Genomic DNA, 23,929 nt, shown 5'->3' with positions numbered 1-23,929 from the left:
GTACTGTGCCAGACAGTGTATCTCATATGTTGCGGTGACTGTGTGTGAAGTGAATCATGAAACCGTCACGCCTCCGAAACAGAAGTACGTATTTAATTTAAATCTGCAGATAAAATACTCTCAGTAAAAAAAAAAAAAAAAAAAAAAAAAAAAAAAAAAAAAAAAAGTTCGGGTCCCAAAGTGGAATCTGGGAATCATTTTTACCCCCACCCCCCTCCAGCCCCGTATTCATATGAGTCCCATTCTTGTAAATTAAAATTCTGGTCACTGATCATCTTCGAGAAAGCGAACCGCCCCTCCCAAACGATCCTTCTGGATCCGCTAGTGGCTCCAACACCCACACAAATACTCTTGTGGTTGATAGAAGCAAAGTAAAATAAAAATTTCTCACTTGCCATTATATTAAAAAAAAAGATGGAGTTAAAATTTCTAACCTCTAAAACATAATTGTTTGTTTCAAATATGTTTGAGCAGAGGTAACCAAGCAACACATTCCCCCTTCCTTGGCCTGGCTCTGGCCTAGTCAAAGGCAGTCCCCACAATAAAAATGGAAGTATATTGTGAATAGAATCGAGCACAGTCCTTTAACACAATGTTCATAAAATATTTTAACTAAGGAAATCAATAAAAAAATATTGAAACTCCCTTGAAAACATATAACACTCCCGCCATTGATACGCACCCACATAGACTAAACTTTGGAAAGTCGGCACCGTTGCCTGGAGCTTCTACGCTCTCGTGTCCGAGACTGCTCTGATTTATCTCCAAATCTCACCATACTCTTTACTAGATAAAAACAGTAAGTGTTCGAGCCTGTGCATGGGCAATTTGTTCATTTTTTCTTTTCGTTTTTGTGTATGTGTAGTGTGAGAAAGTTTTCTTTTTTGGCAATAGATGGCCTATGCCTACCACTCGCCCACTCCCTTTCTTGGGGGTTGTTTTTAGCGTCCTCCAGCCATAGTGAGAGAGACGCGACAAGAGTTTTGTGTGTGAGAGAGTCCTTACATCCTTCGAGTGAAAATTATCCATCTAAAAACATTAAGAAACTTGAGAACAATTCAAAATTGAGGATAGTAGACAACTGAGTAAATCATTTTACATATTTATCGGAATTTTCTGTAGTTGTATAGTTTTTCATATATTTAAAATAAAAGCTTTAAAATGACAAACCGTCTTTGGTAAGAAGCTCAACCATGGTCCTCCTTTAGTGCCGGATGAAGCAAAAAGTGCAGCTTTGGTGAACTTTTGTGAGTGTGTGTTCTGTAGTGTGTGTGACATTCTAAAACAATGGAGAACTTAAATATTAAAAAACGTACTTTGAAAGCCAAAATTACTCGACAGGAAAAGGCAGTGAGCCTGCTTTCTCAGAACGACGCGAACGCCATATTGGTTCATAGCGGGAAGGTCAACGAGTTACAACAAGACTGTTCTCAACTTTTGGACGAAATAGCTGCAGTTTCCAACGATGAAGAATTTATTAAAGAAGAAGAAGAGCTCGCAGAAATGGAAAGTAGACTTGTAAAACTAAGTGTGTCCCTAATGGATCTGCAAGCTACAACACAATCCCCTCCCAATAGTGAAACTCATGCGTGTAGTGAAATGAAACTGCCGAAATTACAGTTGCCAACATTTAGTGGGAACTTATTCGAGTGGTTATCATTTAAGGACTTGTTTACTGCATCGGTGCATAACAACGAGAAGCTCTCGGGAGCTCAGAAGCTGCAGTACTTGAAAACAAGTCTAAAAGGTGAACCCGCGCAACTAATCCAGGCTATGCAAATTACTGATACTAATTATCAGGAAGCGTGGAACATTCTGAACTCTCGCTATCAAAACAAGCGTGAAATCGTGAATTCGATTTTAAAGCGGTTAATCACGCAACCGGTCATTCAGCAGGAATCGGCTACTGCATTGCGTAAATTAATCGATACAACGGTCGAGTGTACGCGTTCGTTAAAAGTGATGGAGCAACCCGTAGAGCATTGGGACGCTATTCTCGTGTACCACACTACCGAAAAACTCGATAGCGAATCGCGTCGGCAGTGGGAACTAGCGCAAAAATCAAATGAGCAACCCTCATTTAAAGAATTAACGGACTTCTTGGATCATCGCGCGCGCGCGCTCGCAGTCTCTAGCGGCAGCAGAGGGAAGACTACGACGTCGAGTGATACAATGAGGCAACGAGAAAAGAGGCAAGCAGTGAAACATCATACAGTGACCCAGAGTGAACTAAACCCCTGTGAGTTATGTAATGCTAAACACTCTCTCCATAAGTGCCCTGATTTTCAAAAACGCTCTGTAGCAGATCGTGTGTCGTTTGTGAAGAGTAAAGAGCTATGCTTCAATTGTTTACGCGGTTCTCACAAAAGTACCCAGTGTTCCTCATCTAGTTGTCGTGTGTGCCATAAGCGACACCACACATTACTTCATTATGAGCGTAGTGAGCCCCGAAGTACGTCGGTGTCACCTGACGGAGAACAAGCTGTTTCTTCACATGTTGCAGCCGAGAGAAACACTCCGCATGTGTTGTTATCAACAGCAATTATAAAGGTGAAAGACAGAAACGATGTTTGGCGCTCATTCCGTGCAATGCTCGATTCCGCCTCTGAGACGTCATTTGTCACAGAAAATTGTGTTCAAAAGCTGGGACTAACAAAACATAAGACGAAAATAGTGATTTCTGGAATAACGGGTGCAGGTGTGGGCACTTCTCGTGCAGTGACGGATTTAGAATTTCAAGCGGTAGGTGATGACAGCGAAACTTTCAGCACCAGAGCAGTAGTTGTGCCCAAGGTTACACATCTAATCTCCCAAAGGCACCAGTTCCGGACCCAAGCTTGTGGAATCACTTAAGCGGTATCAAGCTCGCGGACCCAACGTTCAATGTGGTGGGTCCTGTGGATATATTGCTAGGTGGAGACGTGTTTCCTTTATTATTGTGTAGTGGAAAACGAGTGGGACCCATTGGATCGCCCGTAGCGATAGAAACTGCTCTCGGTTGGATCGTCGCAGGGAGCATCGCTCCTACAAGACGTAGTGTTACAGTTACATCTCACCATGTCGCTTGTGAGGTTGAAATCAGTTTGCAGAGGTTTTGGGAAATAGAAGAGCTTCCGCCCCAGAAACACCTCACACTAGAGGAAAAAAAGTGCGAGCAACATTTCAAAGACACATACTACCGGGACGAACACGAAAGATTCACGGTAAGCCTACCCTTCAAGGATAGTGTAAAGACTCTCGGTGCATCTAGAGACATTGCTGTTAGAAGACTTTTGCACAGTGAACGCAAGCTTGCAAAGTCACCTGTCCTACAAGAGCAATATCGGGATTTTATGCGGGAATATCTTGATCTAGGTCACATGGAGATCGTGCCAATAGGAGAGAGAAACGTTTCCCCAGAGAAGAGTTGCTACTTGCCCCACCATGCAGTGATGAAGCCAAGTAGTTCAACTACAAAATTAAGAGTTGTGTTTGACGCTAGTGCCAAAACGTCATCTGGTGTGTCATTAAATGATAAGCTTATGATCGGGCCCAAACTCCAAGATGACATATTGCCACTATTACTGCGATTTCGAGGCCACAAGATTCCCCTGTGTGCTGATATAGCGAAAATGTATCGTGCTGTGCTAGTAAACAAGGTGGACAGAGATTACACGAGAATCGTGTGGCGTGAGTCGCCGGATTTGCCCATTCAGGACTTTCGTTTACGGACGGTAACATATGGTACTGCGAGTGCGTCTTTCCTGGCGACACGCTGTCTACAACAGCTGGCAGAAGATGAGGGTGAGCACTTTCCCCTGGCGGCTCCAGTGGTCAAGCGGGACTTTTTTATGGATGACCTCCTTTCAGGGGCGGCTTCGGTGCCAGAAGCCATCGAGCTTCAACGACAACTGATCGAGCTACTGAGAAGAGGAGGTTTTGAATTGCGGAAGTGGTCCTCAAATGAGATTGAAGTGTTAGAGGCTATCCCAGCTCATATGCGTGAAACGAATGTGCCCTTTCGTTTTGACACTGACGACACACTTAAAACGCTTGGTGTCGAGTGGTCTCCCTCCGCGGACGAATTCGGTTTTAGTGTGTGCCCTTCAAAACCCCACTCAGTGCTGACGAAGCGAATTATACTGTCCGAAGTAGCAAAATTATTTGATCCACTTGGTTTGTTGTCTCCTGTAACCATTAAAGCCAAAATATTGTTGCAGACCTTGTGGAAAAACAAGTTGGACTGGGATGACGCACTTCCGGTCGAGCTTTGTGAAGTATGGTGCAAATACCGTTGCGAGTTACCGCTATTACGCGAACTTACCGTGGAGCGCTGTATCGTACCAGTAAATACAGTCAAGTGTCAATTAATTGGTTTCTGTGATGCTTCTGAAAAGGTCTACGCTAGTGTCGCCTATTTGCGGGCAGAATGCGCAGATGGTCACGTGGAAAGCAGATTAATTGCAGCAAAAACGAAGGTTGCCCCAATAAAAACAATGACCCTACCGAGACTCGAGCTGTGTGCTGCTGTGCTTTTGGCAAGGCTACTTAGCGCTGTGTTAAAGGCTATCCTACTCAAGATAGAAGATATAATTGCCTTCAGTGACTCCACCATAGTTCTTTCGTGGTTAGCAGCTGAGCCTAACAAGTGGAAAACTTTTGTGGCAAATCGAGTCTCCGAGATACAGAGCTTAATTCCCTCGGCTCGCTGGCGTCACGTAAATAGTGCAGAAAACCCCGCGGACAGTGCTTCGAGGGGAATCAATCCGAGTGAATTGTTGTGTCATGACTTATGGTGGAATGGTCCTTCGTGGCTATCACAGCCAGTGCTATCCGACGATCTGGGTCCGGACTTCGACCCCCACGCTACGATGGAAGAAAGGCAAAAGTGTGTGACAGCTATGTATACTACTATAACGGATGACATCACAAACCGTTATTCGTCATTCACGAGGTCAAGGCGTGTTTTAGCATGGTGTCTAAGATTCCTCAACAATTTCAAGGCTAATTCCCCAAGACAAAGTGGGCCATTAACGGCTAATGAGCTAAAAGCTTCATTGTTATGCTTAGTGAAACAAACGCAAAGTGAAGCATTTGCTAGAGAACTAGAACATTTAAAGAGCGGTAAGCCCTTACCCCCCAAGAGCCCTATTTTGTGCTTAAGTCCATTTATTGACAATGACGGGATAATGAGAGTGGGAGGTCGATTACAACACGCAGAGATCGCCACAGATCACAAACATCCCATTTTAATGCCAAAGAATCATAAGTTAAGTGAACTGTTGATTCAACACGAACATGAGGCTACATTGCATGGCGGCCCTCAATTGGTAACAGCTAGCCTGAGGCAAAAGTATTGGATACTTGGAGCTAGGAATCTAGTGAGAGCGATTACGCGAAGATGTGTAAAGTGTCATCGTTTTGCTTCCAAAGGAGAAAAACAAATGATGGGCTCCCTACCAGCAGCCAGAGTGAATTTTAGTCGATGTTTTCTTCAAGTAGGTGTCGATTACGCGGGCCCCATTCTTCTTAAGAACGCTTTTGGAAGAAGGAGAGTGCCGTATAAGGCGTATATAGTTATATTTGTATGCCTCTCTACAAAGGCCATTCACTTGGAGCTTGTGTCAGATGCAACTTCTAATTGTTTCCTAGCTGCTTTTAGGCGCTTTGTCTCCCGTCGAGGGATCCCCACTGATGTCTATAGTGATTGCGGGACAAATTTCGTCGGTGCTAGCAAAGAGTTAAAACAGCTTTTAGGTTCCAGTGCGCACAGAGAGGGAAACGAAACAACTTCAGCGTATTTAAGTGAACAGGGAATATCTTGGCATTTCAGTCCCCCCCTTACCCCGCACTTCGGTGGCTTGTGGGAAGCAGGTGTGAAGAGGATCAAACATCATTTGAAACGAGTTGTGGGCAATGTTACGTTGAGTTACGAAGAGAACGATGTATACTGTTCTATCTCAAATCGAAGCAGTACTAAACTCTCGCCCCCCTTACACCAGTATCTAGCGATCCCAATGATCTTTCCGTGTTAACACCAGCTCATTTTCTCATTGGAGATTGTTTGGTTGCCATTCCTGACAGGAATCCTTTTGAAGGCAAAATATCCAACTCTCGAAGATGCCAATTAGTTCAACAGCTGACTCGCCATTTCTGGAAACGGTGGGTGCAAGAATACTTGTCACGCCTTCAACAAAGACCTAAGTGGTTGGCTTCGCGGAAAAACGTCCAGAAGGGTGACATGGTATTGTTAAAGGAATCCTCCCTCCCCCCTCAGCAATGGAAAATGGGAAGAATCACGGAAGTCCATGCTGGGACCGATGGACTAGTGCGAGCAGTAACAGTAAAAACAGCCTCCGGCGAACTTAAACGTCCGATTGTAAAGTTGTGTGTGCTTCCCTTTGAAATGAATAGAGAAGCTAGTGAAAAAAGAAAAACTTGTTCGCAATAGCGACGAATGTTTGTTTACGTTGTATAAATAGTGAAAATATAAAATTCTTTGTTTGTGTTTTTTGAAATGTAGCATTTCAAGGCGGGCGGTATGTTCGAGCCTGTGCATGGGCAATTTGTTCATTTTTTCTTTTCGTTTTTGTGTATGTGTAGTGTGAGAAAGTTTTCTTTTTTGGCAATAGATGGCCTATGCCTACCACTCGCCCACTCCCTTTCTTGGGGGTTGTTTTTAGCGTCCTCCAGCCATAGTGAGAGAGACGCGACAAGAGTTTTGTGTGTGAGAGAGTCCTTACATCCTTCGAGTGAAAATTATCCATCTAAAAACATTAAGAAACTTGAGAACAATTCAAAATTGAGGATAGTAGACAACTGAGTAAATCATTTTACATATTTATCGGAATTTTCTGTAGTTGTATAGTTTTTCATATATTTAAAATAAAAGCTTTAAAATGACAAACCGTCGTTTGGTAAGAAGCTCAAACAGTAAGCATCTGTCGTTGCCGACTCTTAATTCACAATATCGATAAAAAGAGAGGAAAAAGTCCTAGCTCTGTTTTCTGGTATCTATCCTCTGCAACTATATAGGCCTGCACAACCATTAGATAATGGAGGTTGCACACACGCACGGTGTTATCAGAAACAGCTAGAAACTTGTATATGTTTTCGCATACATTTTCAATCCTTCCCGAATCTGATACATTCCGAGCCGAAACTTAAAAAGAAACTTTATACAGGAATAAATTTGGCCAAAAGCTATCTATGTGCAAAATTTGATAATTCTAGGTCGCGTCTTTCTATGTAAAAATCTAATGATAGATAGATAAGCAAGCATATGCATACACGCATTACTTTATTCGATTTGAGTTGATTTTGAATTTAACGTCCCTTTCAGCAGAGAGGCTATATGAGACGGGACCTACTGATTAACGAGAAATCCGAACCACATGAACTCCCGCCGGGAATCGAAGCCGGGTCTTCCACGCCAAAGGCGAGTACGCTAACCGCTTAGTCACGAAGAAGCAAGGCGAATGATAAGCAATGAGAATTTGCACATAATTGATAATCTGAGTTTTTATGCAAAAAAAATTCTACAAAAATTGAATATCGCCAATTTTTGCATAAAAATTCAGGTTATCAATTATGTGCAAATTCTCATTGCTTATCATTAATTAACCTAAAACACACCTTTTGCAGTAATTTTACGACAACAGTGTTGCCAGGGGCTGAGTTTCTGTCAAAAAAACACCAATTTTACGGACTTGCATTAAATAGCCTTTTTATATGGCAACACTGTATCAACTTTGTCATACTTTCGCACCAATGGATAAATGTTGGTGCATATAGCACATATAACAGAGATTCACCTGCAGAAACTCAGTTTTCTGCAACTCAATATTGATTCATTTTGTACATTTATTTTATTGTATTTTTTTATTTTTTATTTTACAGTTTCGGTACTTTCTTTCGTTACTACACAGAAACTTTATAAATTCCAACTTCGGTCATGATCTCAAAAATATCTACATAGAACACGGTTACATTTGTTTTAAGTTTCAGGTCTTTATCGTTTTTGATTCAAAAGATATATGCGATCAAACTTTGGGTTGAACGACTTTACGGACATACTGTATATTATATTTTCAGTTGTAGAAGTTCATTCTTTGATTCTGTGTAAAGCGTCACATTACTGGAAACAAGTCAACAACACCTGTCAATGCTGCACATTGAAATCTTTTTTGAATGTCAGGAGATCGAAGTTCCTCTGCTCCGCTGCCCGCGCTTCCCTTCTGTATTACACAATAACATAAGTAGTCTATGACTCTCGCAGCCCCGTTGTGAACGTGGTGTAATGATGGAATGTACTACATACACAAGGAGTAAAGCAAGCGAAGAATCTATTTTAAATTTAAAGAAATAAAAGAAAGAAACGAAACGATGATAAAATATAATAATAATAATAATTATTAAATATCTTAAGGAGCAACAAACAGCGCACAATATTTGGTGATTCACTCGCTCTTGTGAACTGCATAAGCCAATGCTACTGATTTGAAACCGAAACCAAATCAGTTCGTCATAAACATAGGGGAAGGTGTTGTACCTTTGAAACAATGTACCTTTGAACACCTGTGCTTTTCTCAAATTCAGAGCTATCTAGGTGCAGTAATTAAAATTCGTTTGAAAGAGTAAATGAAAAAAAGCACTACAAATGCGTTTGGCTGTTGTTTACTGAGTGCTGTGTCGAGTAAAGTTCCTTTTAATATTTTCACCCCCAAAACGAAGATTTTTTGTAGTTATCTTTTGAGTTTTGTGCTCTTCGGTTTTCGCAACTTGTGATATTTATTTGTCCAACTTGGGGTAGAATCATTGGTGAATACAATAATATTTTTAGTTTTAACTTCTGTTCAATATTTAAGTTAGTGAAGAACTTTTTTTCGTAATGGTGGCCGTCTTGTACCTATGAACATTAATGCATCGTGTACATTTGAACGACAAATAATACTGTTTAAAGCTACACAATGTAAGTAGTTAAAACAATTGATATATTGTATATAGGTTAGGTTAGGATATAAAGTTATTAATTATAATTTTAAGTAGTTTCTAAATATTCGCTTATTTTATAACATATAAGGTTATGTTAAAAGAGCTGTATATGCTCAACTTTATTGTTCACAAGGTTTTGTTATAACTTTTCTTCAATTTTTAATTTAATTAATAAAATTTCAATTCTGGGGAACTGTTTATAGCTAAACCTTTTATTATAATTTATAACTATTAATATTTGTGGTTTCTTTTTATATTATTGCCTCAGAAACATTGTAATTATCAATTTGTTCAAAGGTACAAGAGGGTCTGTTTAATGGTACATGACCATAATGTACCTGAAAATAAAACGGATGTTTTCTTATTATATCCTATAAAAGCTATTGTAATTATGTAACATGTTTAAAAATCATCCTATCTGATAGCAAAGAGATGGCACTTCAAATATACGACAAAAATTAGGGGAAAAGTGCTGAATATTAGCACCAAAATTTCGAAGACTCTAAAAGTGTTCACAGGTACAAGGTCTTCCCCTAACTATTCTAGGCAACTATATTGAGAATGTGAGGTACATTTTACATTAAAGTAACCCGCTGTTCATTAGTTTTCCTTTTGGTTCGAAAATTTCTACTCAGCCTATAGTTGTAAGTACAGGAGCAAAATAGTAATTTCTGTTTCATTTTCTATTTTTAGGTTCCTTCCTCAAAAAAGCAAAGCGTTTCTGATTAATGACGTCATCGGAGTAGCATCTATGTTTGACAAAGCCAAAGAAAGAGAGCTGCTGAAGAAAGATCGCAAATGACAATCACAGGCTGGAATTGTCGACGAAGTCAAATCTCAAATTTGTTGCAAAATGTTGCAAATATAGAATACATGCACTACAAAAGCTGTAATGATTACGTTCAATCTAACCTTTATCAAGTACTTTATTTTTAAAATTATAAGGCATCTAATACAAAAACGATCTGTGTAAGGCGTTTGATGTAACAAACTGTGAGATCGTTTCAAAAAAAAAGAAGAAGAAGAAGAAAAAGGAAATTATGGCATAAATGGAAAATATCTCAAATTATTCAAACGTTATTTAGAAAATAGGAAGCAATCAGTCGAAATTATAAGAAATAGAAGAGATACTCAAATAAAATACAAACCGACTTATCGAGAAATAAAATATGGAGTGCCACAAGGCTCGATAGGTCCATTCCTGTTTCTACTATATATAAATAGTCTACCTAGAAATGTAGATATAAAAATTATACTGTATGCGGACGATACTTCGGTTCTTATCAAAATATATAAAAATATCTTGTTAGCAATGTACAGGACATAAAAAAAAACTTCGCTTTTGGTTTGTTAGTAATCAGTTAGGCTTAAACAATACGAAAGAAACAATATATACTTTTCCATTCAGCACATGCTAAAATTATTAGTAATTCTACAATAAATCTAAAGGGCCTATCCATACAGTTAGTCAACGAAACAAAATGTCTAGGCATTATAATAGAAGGGCACTTCAGATGGAATAGTCGTATCAAAACAACTATACGTAAACTGAACTTGAGGTAATGTGCTCTAAGAGTGCTAAAAGATACATTAACCTCAGGGGTGTAGCCAGCGGGTTTAGGTAGGAGAGGCCCGTCGTTTTTGAAGGGGGACTATCTACAATATGCAAAACAAAATAAAATTGTTTGCATCTCGTGTTTTTGAGGCCTGAAAAACCCGGAAAATTTTGGTCTCCTTCCGGAAAATTAAAAACACTTTTTAAGCTTATTATTATTATTATATTTATTATTTTTATTTATATACTTTATTATTATTATTATTATTATTATTATTATTATTATTATTATTATTATTATTATTATTATTATTATTATTATTATTATTATTATTATTATTATTACTTTGCTTTTTCTCCATAAACTATATTCTAGGTAGTTTTTATTATGTATAACCAAGAACTACTGTCCCGGACCAGACATTATACCTTTGTGCATAACTATTTCAATGTAAGCCCTTGTATACAGAACTTATCTTTAAAGGTAACCAAGAAAGTTCTATCGCTTTCTCACTCACAACCTTCGAACATCGATATGTCACCTGGGGCTTAGACGTACCTGGAAGATCAAAAATAGTCCCCATCAGCATCCCCATCCTTCTCTCAACGTTCTGGGAGGCCATGGATTCCATCGCGGTAGAACTGCGTGGGCCGTGAAGAGAAGGTATCAAGGGCATTTTGCACCTTAACTAGTGATTTAAAGTGATTGTCCAACGAATTGAACAGGTGATAATTGGACGGTGCAATGTCCGGGAAGTATAGCGGATGCAATAGTGTTTCCCATCCAAGGCATAGAATGGTGTCCCAGGTCATCCTAGCCACGTAGGGCTTAGCGTTGTCCGGTGACACGAGGACTTCTTTGCGATTCAGAAGTTTTAAGTTTTTTTTTTTTTTTTTGAACACTGCTAAACTGCTGATAGTACACAGTTGCATTGGTGCTCTGACCAGCTGGTAGCAGTTCCCAATACAATGCCGAACAGTCCACCAAATACACAGTAGAACCTTCTTCTGGTGCAGGCTGTTTTCGGCTGTTTTGAAACCGGTTCATGGGATGCTAACCAATGATAACGGCGCCCTGGAGCTTCGTACAAAAGCCACTTCTCACCACATGTCAATGCTCTGTCCAGAAATAGCCACTTTCTGAGACGAAAGAGCAAAGAAACACAAATGTCATCTCGCGTTGCCTCCTAGCCTTCAGTCAAATCATGTGGGATCCATCGACCCAACTTGTAGTGTATCTCCAGTTGATGGAGGTGCTGTCGAATGGTTTCTCCACTCACGCTGAATTGTAGTCCCAGTTCCTCACATATCTGGCCACTGGTAGCCTCAATTGCTGCCTGAAAACATTCATTTTCTACATGTGTTGGTCTTCACGGCATGTGGTGTGTCTTCGAGTGTTTCGTCACCGTCCTTAAATTTGTTAAGCCACCGCTACACTGTTTACGTAGTCACGACACCATCACCAAAAGCCTGGCGTATCTTCCGTCCCACTGCAGCGGCGGTTTGACTCCAGTTTGAACTCGTATAGCATACACGCCCTTTTGACGCTCTCTGGAGGTCCCATGTTAACACTGTCCTTACGCAAGTTCACTGTGTAACTGAACTGCCACAACCAAGTAGTATGTTGGATATGCCCACACCAACAACTGACCTTCGCCTTATCTCCATTCGCATTCAACTCACGGTGTGAGGGCCAAGGGATCACAGACCTCCACAAAAAGGGACAGAACATTCTTGAACTTATTTTCTTTGAAATTGCACTTAATTTCTTCAAGATTTCCTGACAAAAATATGTATTTATTATTCGTGAATAAAAAACATTAATATTTTATTAACAGCAATGTCTCACTCCCTGTTTTACACCAAGTAGCACTGAAATGAAATGAAATCTTTGAGTTTTACGTCCCACAGTTATGCCGGTTAGGCTAAAGGAGACGGTGATGATGAGAGATGAGTGAAATGGTGGAATGAAGAAAGTGGGAGGAAACGGGAGAACCCCGAGAAAACCCACGAGCACGGTGTTTGTCCACCACAAGGTTCATTTGGCGGGGGCTGGGATCGAACCCGGGACCCCAAGCACCAGAGGTGAACGCTCTACCACTGAGCCACCGCGCCCCACCAAGTAGCACTGAATAAGCGAACAAAATCCAACTGAAAAACAATAAAAACGTTATTTTTCACCAAATTTTCCATCTGAAAAAAATTTTTTTAACACTAGTTATAGCATATAAAAGTATGATGTACTTACTAATTAGTTTAGTACCATTGTTTAATGGTAGTATTTGTAGTATATTGTTAAAACGTTTGTCTTCAAATTGTCAAATATAAATCGCAGTAAATTATGTAATCTACTGTCACAAAAAAGTATACGGTCCTATATTAGTTTCCGATCGGTATAAGAAAGAGATACCATACTATTTATCGATCGGTATGGTAAAATAGTATTTTTTCCATACATTTCACCATAAATTATTTGTAAGCTGGTCATTTTGGGAGGCCAGGAAATCATTTAGGGGGCCTGGCCCCGATGCCCTCCCCCCATGGCTACATCCCTGAGTAACCTTAAAAGGCCTAATACAAATATGAAAATGAAATCTTTAAGTTTTACGCCCCACGGTTATGCCGGTTGGGCTAAAGGAGACGATGAGAATGAATGAAATGGTGGAATGAAGAAAGTGGGAGGAAACGCAAGAATCCCGAGAAAACTCACGCACATGTTGTTTTGTCCACCACAAAGTTCACTTGTCATGAGCTGGGATCGAACCAATGACCCCATGCACGAGAGGTGAATGTTCTACCACTGAGCTACCGCGGTCCCTTTTCATGAAAGTATAATGGTATAAATCCGTAACGGTATCGAAGGACTGAACTAGGACCTCAACGGTATCGAGAGTTTCATAATTGATCTCGGGTATTCCAAAATTTATGAATTGGACGCTATGTGTTTCAATCAATGTAACAATATCCCTGGACCGGGACTAAAGTTGAGTTGATTTTAGTTTAGCGTCCCTTTCAGCAGCGAGGCTATATGAGACGTGGACCTACTGATTAACGTGGAATCCGAACCACATGAGCTCCCGCCGGGAATTGAACCCGGGTCTCCCACGCCAAAGGCGCGTACGCTAACCGCTTAGCCACGAAGGAGCTCTCGGGACTAAAGTGTATGAATATGTTTAAGTAATCTGTTAGGATTGTATGACATTGTAGTGATAATTGTAAATAACGTACTATACCTAGGTATACCGATATCATATTGCAATATTTCTCATAAATATAAATTATTATGAAATGTGTATGGTTCATCACGTGTATTATAACTTTCATCAGACAGCAACAGGCACGTAGCCAGCTCAAAATTGTAGGGGGGCCCGGCCGAAGTTAGGAGGGGCGATCCAACCATATTATAGTTCATTTGCAAGCCTACCTTGAAAATTTTAGGTGGCCAGTAAAAATTTAGGGCGCCCCGCCCCCCTAGACCCCCCTGGATACGGGGGCCTGGACAGCAATACAAGTCTTAACAAGTAAAATTCCGAGTAAGAAGGGCGGATATATACGAGGTGTGTTCAAAAAGTATTGAAACCTTTGGTTGCCAAAAACACTTTTACTGATTTGGTATATCCAAAATTAATTCCCTTCACAATGGTCTCCTTAGTAATGCACATACTTTTCCCAGTGCTCTCGCCATTCTTGAATACACTTCTGGAACGCAGTTTTTGGAATGCTGAGCAACCGTGCCGTCAAATTCCGCGTGATGTCTTCTCTTGACCCAAATCAAGTCCCTTTTAGTGCCATTTTCAGCTTGGGAAATAACCATAAGTCACACGCAGCCATATTAGGTGAGTAGGAAGCCTGACAACACTTAAGAATATTACGTTTGTTGATGAAAACCTGAATCAAATTTCGCGGACACTGTCCTCATGCCCAAATTCTCGTTCAAAACTAAATGCACTAATCCGATCGAATGGTTTCCGCTTCGGTATAGCAAAGCTTTTGGCAAAATTTGATGCAATATCAAGTTTTTCTATCATTTTACCAAAAAAAAAAAAAAAAGAATTCCGATTACCGCTCACTACACGTCTTCACTCGTTGGTTCACTGCTAGCGACTGACGGTTTCTGGCTGCTGGCGGGGAAAAAATTCACAACTGCGCATGAGTGTCCCCTCTACATCTACACTGAAGAAAGTCTCCCGCGCTTCATTGATTTGGATACTTTTTGATCATGCCTCGTATACTTGTATGTATTGTAAACAATGTTGTATTACACAATACGGTTGGTCATTTGAAAACCACCATCAGTTTACTTTCTGAGATAAGAATTTCTCTACATAGCAGTGATTTCTTCAACTTTTTTTTTTTTTTATTTCGTGTGGACAAGTGATGGAAGAATGAGAAGGTAGAAAAATATTGCCTCTTCCGCCGCAAGTAAAATCTGAAATGACGCTCTTGCTCAAAGAATGAAAATATTGACAATGGTACTTTCTACATGTAACGATAGAAATCAAAATCCATCAAATGAAACAGAAGAGCCGCTTATATTTATCTTTTCATAGAATTATAAGCCTACAATGTAATAAAGAGCAACAAATATCTCAAATTACATCCATGTGTTTGTTCTTTCACAAACGTTCTAATTGCGTCAATCAACATGTCCAAGAGTAAGGGAGTAAAAGAAACCTTATACAGTATGTTTATAGGAATTTTTGCTTTTACTCCATTTGACAGCATGTCAAGAACTTATAGGTAGGATGCTATTCCGTCAATAGAAGTAGTTAATGAATATGTATCTATTCAATAGAATTGATAATGAAGAAACAGGCCTTCATTTCTTATTAGTTGACCAACACTCAATCAAATTCCCTGTCGGGTGTCCCATCGGTATCGATCTCGGTTTATTTATTCGTCGTGAAGAGAATATTTTCTCTTTGGAGTGATTCAAAAGCCTCTGTATTCTGGATGTGTTTACAGATATGTGGGAATATTTACGCAGCTGTAATTATGTCTTATTTCTATAAATGTAACTTCTGTTTGAAAAGATAATTTTTTCTTCAATGGGTCGAATGCTGTTTCTTTAATGATGTCGTCTGCTCTCCCCAATATCGAAGGTGAAATCCAAAAGATTACTACTTGTGAAAATATGCTTCTTCGACAATCTAAAATAGACACCGTACAAGCCAAACACACAGTTATGGGTAAGATGTTCGAATTCCTATTAATGTTACTTGGTGTACAATAATTAAATAACATCTTTATCCACGGTGGATTGGGCAGGCGTCCTGAAGCAGGTACCTGAGCACTTTAACTATTTCGGGATATACGTCTGTATACCATACGCGTGTATTGTTTTAAAACGTCCACTTAACATCTACTACTGTCGCATCTTTTTATGGTTCAGTCTCACATGCATTGGGAAACAGGTCACATTTGTTTTAAGAAGGAGCTCATCAAGTTGGCGGGGTCATGACATCATCAGTTTCAACCTTCAAAAACAAGAAATTAAATCTTTGAGTTTTACGTCCCACAGTTATGCCGGTTAGGTTCAAGGAAATGGTGATGATGAGAAATGAAGGAAATGGTGGAATGAAAACAGTGGGAGGAAACAGGAGAACCCCGAGAAATCCCACGTACACGGCGTTTGTCCACCACAAAGTTCACTTGGCGCGAGCTGGGATCGAGCCAGTGACTCAATGCACCAGAGGTGAACGCTCTACCACTGAGCCACCGCGACGGTATGGCCTTTAGGACTACAGTACAATAGGCGTATTTTGTTCTCTCGCATATGCTGTCTAAAAGATTTTATGGGATGCACGTACACACGTATATATATATGTGTGTGTGTGTGTGTGTGTGTGCGTGTGTGTGTCGTCGATATGACCATCAGATAGGGTATATGTATTATAGATTCTTTCCTCCTTCTTCTCTCCCCTCCCCCTCTTTAAGACAGGGCTGATCCACAAGGGCCTAAACTTTTGGAAAAATCCCCATTTTCTTTGAAATCTTCTTTTCCCGTATACTATACGGACATGTAAATGGTACCGTTTGGAATGTTACTTTATTCTGAAGAGAATGAGGTACAAACCAAAATCCTAGGATAAATTGTATTGATGCAGTAGCTGCTTGAAAGAAAGTCTAAAATTTACTGTAAAAATTCCAAAATCCCAAAAGGGTTAAACCGACTCAGTTCCAATCTGAAAGTGCGAACCGTTCTGGAGAATGGTAATGGAATAAATCTTTCAGCGCGTTGAGTCGGAGCTCATCTTCCAGTTATACCTACTGGTAGAGAGAACTCCTCTAGCGAAAAGGAGTCTCCCGGGATCTCCAGTGTCAGTGCCGGAGCGTTACAGCAAATCCAAATTCCCATTTGGTGTCAGGTAACGTCGCTACACAAGGTACAGAATCCAACAGTATGACAACAAGCCATCAGAGACCAATCCATGATCTTGGAATTCCCTGGAAACTAGAGAGGGTTTACAACCTTTCCGTACGTTTCATAATTTATAATTCCCCTTGTACTACAAATGACTCATGGAATCGACCCATTTGTCAGTGAGACAAACATCTCCTTTCCTAACAGGATGCCTCTTCCACATTTGCTAGTGAGTTATCTATTGAAACCACGGGTCCTTTAAGAAAGTGTTGCAGGTTAGAATTTTGTTTCATTACCACTCTAATGTTGCAAATCCTATCAGTATCTAAACCAGCTAACTGTGCATTACAAGACAGAGAAATGAATCTCGGAAAAGCAGATTAAGTTACGAGGTATTGTCTGTCAGTTTTGGAATAGAAAAAACAGTCTGGATTTGACAAAATGCTTACTACAGCCAAAGACAAATTACATAACATTTGTACTAAAGTTTCAGATCCTGAGTTTCCCCCATTGATAGGATCTCGAAAGTTTCGTTTTCCTGTCTTTAAAAAAATTGTTGTTGAATATTCTCTAAACATGACTTAAGATGAATCAATTCACCTAAAGCAAAATTTTAATGAGGCATTCGACCATACAATGTTAGAAGCTAATGAGAGATTTGCAGGGAATAATGAACAGTTTTCGAAATCCCTCAATTATTTGTTGCCACAGTCAGAAACAATTTTTAACAGTTCCGACTCATTGCCAATATTAAATCTTCTAGTCTGTAATAAACAGGCTTTCGAATTAGAAGTTGAAGTTCTTAAAGAAAATGTTTTATCCAACAACAAGAGCGACAGTATTATTTTAAAGATCTTACTTAGATTATTATATCCATATGAAGGTGCTTTCCAAAACGTAGGGATTGTAGCAATTAGTGCTTAATCAGCAATGTGTGAGAACACATATACCACACAGAGAATCAATGCTTCACGATAGAAAATCCAACCATGTTCGCATTCGGAAAACAATACCCGAGCACTTTAGATATGGAGTTCTTTGACGGCAAATTTTGAAGACACTCTCGACGATTACAACTTTAGAAGGATTGTGGTAAGAAAGCTTACAGCCTTTCCAGTTTTCGAAAACAAGTATGCATAGAGACCTATCAACGAAAATGACTTGAAATGAAATGTTTGAATTTAACGTCCCACGGTTATGCCGGCTAGGCTAAAAGAAACAGTGAGGAGGAGAAATGAGTGAAATGGTGGAATGAAGAAAGTGGGAGGAAACAGGAGAACCCCGAGGAAACCCACGCACACGGTGTTTGTCCACCACAATGTTCACTTGGCGGGAGCAGGGTTGAACCCGGACCCCATGCACCAGAGGTGAACGCTCTACCACTGAACCACTGCGGCCTCACAAGCATGTCTTCCATTACTTGTTGTGATATATAGGCTCAAAGATAAATGCTTATTTTTTTTTACTATTTTTCATAGTAGTATGTTGCATAAATATGCATATTTTTAATTGTTTAATTTGAAATAAATAGCCTAACCCTACTTCATTAGGTTTTCATAATCAAAAGATGGAAGGTCTGAACTGCGGTAAGCATGTATGCATCTTGTTCTTCACGTTCTTTTTGTTTTATTCTTTTTTGACAAAGTCGCCATCACTTTCAGACCTTAAAAAAAATATATGTTGTACCTAAGATATGTTGTAAAATATATGTATTACAACATATTGAACAAAAAAATCAGCGACATTCCCCTCAATTTTTTTTTTTTTTTTTTTTTTTTTTTTACAATTTTTGAAATTTTCAATACGCAAAAAAGAGAAAATAAAACAAGAAAATAAGCATCGATTTTTTGAAAAAATGTTCGAATTTGCACCTACGTAGTATCTACAGCCTGTGAAACTTTCAAATTGTTTGGACCACCCCATCTAGAGTTTAAAGATATTAATTTCTTTTTAGCCTGTATGATACGATAATTCGGTAAGTGATGAAGGTAGGAGGTCGAAACTTTTTTGGGGTGATCTTAGGTCAAAACTAACATTTTGGGTCAATAACGACACAATTTGGATCAAGGACCGATTTCATTATCCTACTAGGAAAGGTCCTTTAAGAAGATCTATTCAGTGTAAACCATATGGTATTAATGGCGTATTTCAAGCAATAAATAAAATTGAAGATTTTATTGAACGTGTAAAAAATAATCAAATGAAAGCAAACGAAGATCAGGAACTTCTTTAAGTGAAAACAGATAAGTAAGATTGTTACTCATATATATGATCCCGTGTAATAAAGCAGGTAATGCACTTAAATGTATTTTCTAAAGTACGTATGGCTTAAAATACGTGAGATTAATATCTTTTGTTCGCGGTATTATATCACTCAAATAATATTCTTGTTTGCTAATGTAAAGTTTATAATATGCTGCAGGCCCGTATCCAGGGGGGTCTAGGGGGGCCGCCCCCCCTAAATTTTTGCTAGCCCTCTAAAAGTTTTGCAGTAGGCTTGCAAAAGAACTATAATACGGTGATGAACTATCATATGGTTGGATCGGGCCCCCTAACTTCAGCCGCCCTTTCCCCCTAAGTTTTTGGGCTGGCTACGGGCCTGATATGCTGCACAGCAATATTTTTCATGAAAGAATAGTAGTCGTGTTCGCTTGATTTTGGGTATTTAAAAATGCAATGCAATACATATAATGAGTTCATGCATACTTCAATATAGATCCATCGATTTTTATGATTCTATTTTTTTGAAAGAGTGTACCTTTCCGTTGATCCCATATAAATTTTTATAAAATCTAAATATTGGAGCTAGATTAGAAAATACCTCCCTCAACGGATATTGTTTTAATCACGGCCCAGTAGCATTTTCGTATCCAACCATACATTCTTCAGCATGATTATGGTTGCATTACAGTACAGGAATTGCACTGCATAGTTACAGAACACTTTCATAGTCCATTATACTGTTTCTGTTGTTTGTAACATTTTAAACAAATGGGCTTAAAATCAGTTGTTTAAAAATAAAATTTTATACAGGATGTTTTTTAGAACTCATGAATTTCATTCAGGTCTTGAATTTCTAACTGAAGTCCGATTTTCATGTGGTTTGTGGCAAATGATCAAGGAAGGATGGGAAATTTATGGGATTATCTTTACTGGTTTAAATTCATCCTGGGTAATATTATCCACGCCTCAAGAAAAACTGCAAATATTCGCCATTGTCCCTTACAATTAAAATGAGGTTTTGGCTTTTCAAAGCTTAATTGCAGAGTACAATTTTGTACGACATTAGTTTTTAAGCTTTATCTTCTTTTGACATGTTCAATAGCTATAGCCGGTTTCTTGCGACAAAGGAGTCGATAACTGACTTCTTCCACAATATCCACCTACGGGTTCCGATGCTTCCCTGTATCACTCAGAAACGATTCTGTTTCGTCAAATTTATTCACTAACGACAATATTGTGTTCCTATCTGGGGCAGAAGTGAGACAAATTTGTTTTTAAATGTCCTTTCCGAAGCAACATCTGATTCCGTTCTCCAAAAACTTTTAACGATAAACACACGTTGCTCCAAAGAGCACACCATTTTCAATGTGTCCTGATCAAAATCACACAATAGCACACAAATGTACAGCACAACAATTCTCAATACAACTGTCCAGTTTCCTGTTTCTTGTTGACCTTTTCGAGGTTACCATCTAACGGAGAAAATTCAAACTTCCACACTGCACCTCTTTCCAATTGTAAGGTACACTGGCGAATATTTGCTGTTTTTCTTGAGGCGTTGCCGATATTACCCGAGATGAATTTAAACCAGTAAACATAGTCTCATATATATCTCTCATCCTTCCTTCATCTTTTGCCACAAACCTCACGAAAATTGGACTTCATTTAGATGAGTTCTGAAAGAATCATCCTGTAGTTATAAAAGTTTATTTTTACGGTTATTGAGATTTGTATATTTAATTCCTTATTGAATATTTTTTTATTCTTCTAGTGAAAACGCCTGTCGCCAACTACCCGCAAAGGGAATCACGCAATGACATCGGCTTGGATAATTCTGAAGCTGAAACTTTTACTGTAACAGATGATCTGTACTCAAGTATCCATTGGTTGTTATTTGCTGCCACACCATTGTTTTTGTTTCCCGTAAAAGGGCTAAGAAATCGTGACATGATGTTGCTAAAATTTGAAGTATGTCATATTTCTACCCTCATAACCTTTTTCCTTATGATTTACGTTCTGTTTGAATTGATTCTGTCGCTGTATGACGTGTCACTTGTGTTTAATAAGAGAACAACACGTGAACTTGCAGAACAATTTGGTGGCGTTGTTTTTTATGGCACAACATTCTCCGTTTACTTGTTCTATCTTTTGAAAACTCGTCGAATCATACAACTCTTCAAATATTGGCGGTTCACTACACGGAAATTAACTGAATATGGTGCTGACACTACACTGACAAGGGATCTAGTAATTATTACAACAATTATAATGTTATCGTGTGTCGGAGAAAATATCCTGTTCCACTTTCATATGGAATATACAATTAGAGATGATGTAGGTAAGTCCTTTTACTTACATTTATTTGCTATGCTTGCATATGTTGTCTTAAAACAAAAATGTGTGTAAGTATTGACTATAAAAATGATCAACATTATGGAAAGGAAATGAAATGAAATCTTTGAGTTTTACGTCCCACGGTTATGCCGGTTAGGCTAAAGGAGACGGTGATGATGAGTAATGAATGAAATGGTGAATGAAGAAAGTGGGAGGAAACGGGAGAACCCCGAGAAAACCCACGCACACGGTGTTTGTCCACCACAAAGTTCACTTGGCGGGGGCTGGGATCGAACCCGGGACCCCTAGCACCAGAGGTGAACGCTCTACCACTGAGCCACCGTGGCCCCGAAAATTATGGAAAGGATATATGCAGAACCTTGCATTTTAAAAAGGAATGCATTCATCATACTTTTGAGAGAATAATATTTAAGAAGTATGCCTAAAACGCCCCTTCTCAAAGCGACTTTCCATGAAAATACGAAAATCTTATCCTAAAACGGCCTTGTTGGGAATCCCAATAAGTGATTTTATTAATTTCCAGAACGTCCCTTCCCTTAACGCTCTTCCATGAAAATATTGAAAACTTTATCCCAAAACGCCACTTGCTGAGAATCCCAATGTGTGCTTCCACTCATTTCCAGAAAGCACTGTTCCAAAACACCCTTTCTTTAAAGAACGTTATATTGAATAATATATTCTGAAGTAGTATTGTTCAACCCAGGGGCGGATCCAGGGGGGCGATCGGGGCGATCCTTCCCCCAGAAGAGAAAGTTTTCCTATTTTATATATAAATAAAACCCATCCCAGAGATTGGAGCTCTTAAAAGTAGCTTTAAGTAGCAGTATTACAACCCACCGCCCCTCCCAGAAGTCCATCCTGGATCCCCCCTGGTTCAACCCTAACTTATAAATAACTTTTCAACTCAATACCCAATAGATGGTTGAATTCACTGTCTGCCAAAACGTTTCTTTGTTTTGTTCACAAGTCGATGTTATGACAACTCGCCACAAAGGAATAGAGAAAACGAAATGAAGGAAAAATAACATTTAATTTAATCTATTCAATTAGGCGGCTACAAAAGCAGTCTTGTTACTTAATCTCTTCAGCTGCAAGTTGTGCAGATGCATCTACAGACGATCCATGTCACAAAATAAATCAATATATAAGATTGAATATAGTTATTCTCACTATTTCTTAGCAAATTTTAATGTTATTAATATTATCATGTTCTGACGGTATAAAGGCTAGTGCTGCTATTTTTCTGACGTGATGTCTAACTTCGTCGTTGTCTATGTACATATTCGTCATTTCTAGCTCTTACATTTTCCTCCATAGATACTGGTTAAAATGGATAGTTGTAGCATTGAATTTTACATACGAGAAATATTTTTCTAACAGCTTGGGTTACAGATGCTTCAAAGTCAGCCTTGTACATTTACAGTTTTCAATTGGAAATATAAGGGGTAACAAGTGAAGATAACTGAAAATACTTTTCCTTCCTTTGGTTCTCCATCAGGCAATACAGTCCTGGACTCACCAACTCCACAATATCAACATGTAGTGTATATAACTGACAAAAATGTTTTGGACTACTTTTAAATGTTCCTATTATATTTAAATGTTCCGTCGTCTATTGCAATTTCCCTATCGATTAAGCTCTTCTTGCCCACTTTGCTCCCAAAGTCAATAATTCTCCCATTTACAGAAGAATTGTTATCAAAAAGAAAGAAACTGTCGTCTGTACCTAAACCGAGCAAATCTTTTGGAAATAGAAAGTTAGTCGCTGACTGTATTGACACTGGAACTCCTCTGGAGCCTTTCGTCTTGTCCTTTATATGCTCGATCGGTACCCATTGAAACCTGGCAAACAGGTAGCCAAATCAAGGCATTGATATTTCACATTTAGAAATTCTTCTTCAAAAATCCTTGGTATTAATGTTAGCTCCTCCCTCGCTCCTCGTTTCGATTTACTTTTCTCAACTTCAACATCTGCAACACTTGGAATGCAAGAATGTAAAGATTCTATTTTATCAGAATCGGTTGTTAAGGTCCCTCTGCATGAATTGATTTTATAGTACCTCATGAATATATCCTATATTTGGATCATTTATTGCTACTCTCTACCACTTACATTGTCTCACCTACAAAAACAAACAAAAAGGAAACCATTTTACAATAACAAGAAAGTAATAACTATACAAAGTATAGAATCACTCTGCTTCCACAATTTGGTGAGGTTGATAGGCTCTTCGGCCCCAGAGTACCTTCCACAATCATTCCGCTGTTAGGCTTTTCGGGAGAGGAAACTTCAAAAAGTAATATTAATATACATAACTATTAAATAATAGTGTTAACCTTTTATTTGATTCCCATACAGCCCTTTTTGCAGCTCTTCTTCCCGAAGTGTGAGCCAAATGCTGAGTGACGAAAAAAAAGTATTCGAAGCTATCAAGAGCAGAGTCAGCTTGGCTGAGAGA

At 39.0% G+C, this 23,929-nt stretch overlaps 1 protein-coding gene across 1 annotated transcript in view; it reads left to right on the top strand.

Moving 5' to 3' along the window:
* Window positions 1-23,877, top strand: part of LOC145683176 (uncharacterized) — a 71,256-nt gene extending 47,379 nt beyond the window's left edge. The window contains exons 5-9 of the mRNA XM_081754540.1: window positions 1,342-2,742; window positions 2,817-5,952; window positions 15,562-15,717; window positions 20,887-21,083; window positions 23,830-23,877. Of these exons, the coding sequence (XP_081610666.1) occupies window positions 1,342-2,742; window positions 2,817-5,952; window positions 15,562-15,717; window positions 20,887-21,083; window positions 23,830-23,877 (4,938 nt within the window). The remainder of the gene's footprint in view (window positions 1-1,341; window positions 2,743-2,816; window positions 5,953-15,561; window positions 15,718-20,886; window positions 21,084-23,829) is intronic.
* The last annotated feature ends 52 nt before the right edge of the window (window positions 23,878-23,929 follow it).

Source organism: Thermobia domestica, chromosome 4 (assembly GCF_964235325.1).
Source record: "Thermobia domestica chromosome 4, izTheDome1.hap1.1, whole genome shotgun sequence".
Classification (NCBI taxonomy): Eukaryota; Metazoa; Arthropoda; class Insecta; order Zygentoma; family Lepismatidae; genus Thermobia; species Thermobia domestica.
Note: the sequence above shows the minus strand (reverse complement) of the source record. Positions and strands in the feature narration are given on the sequence as shown.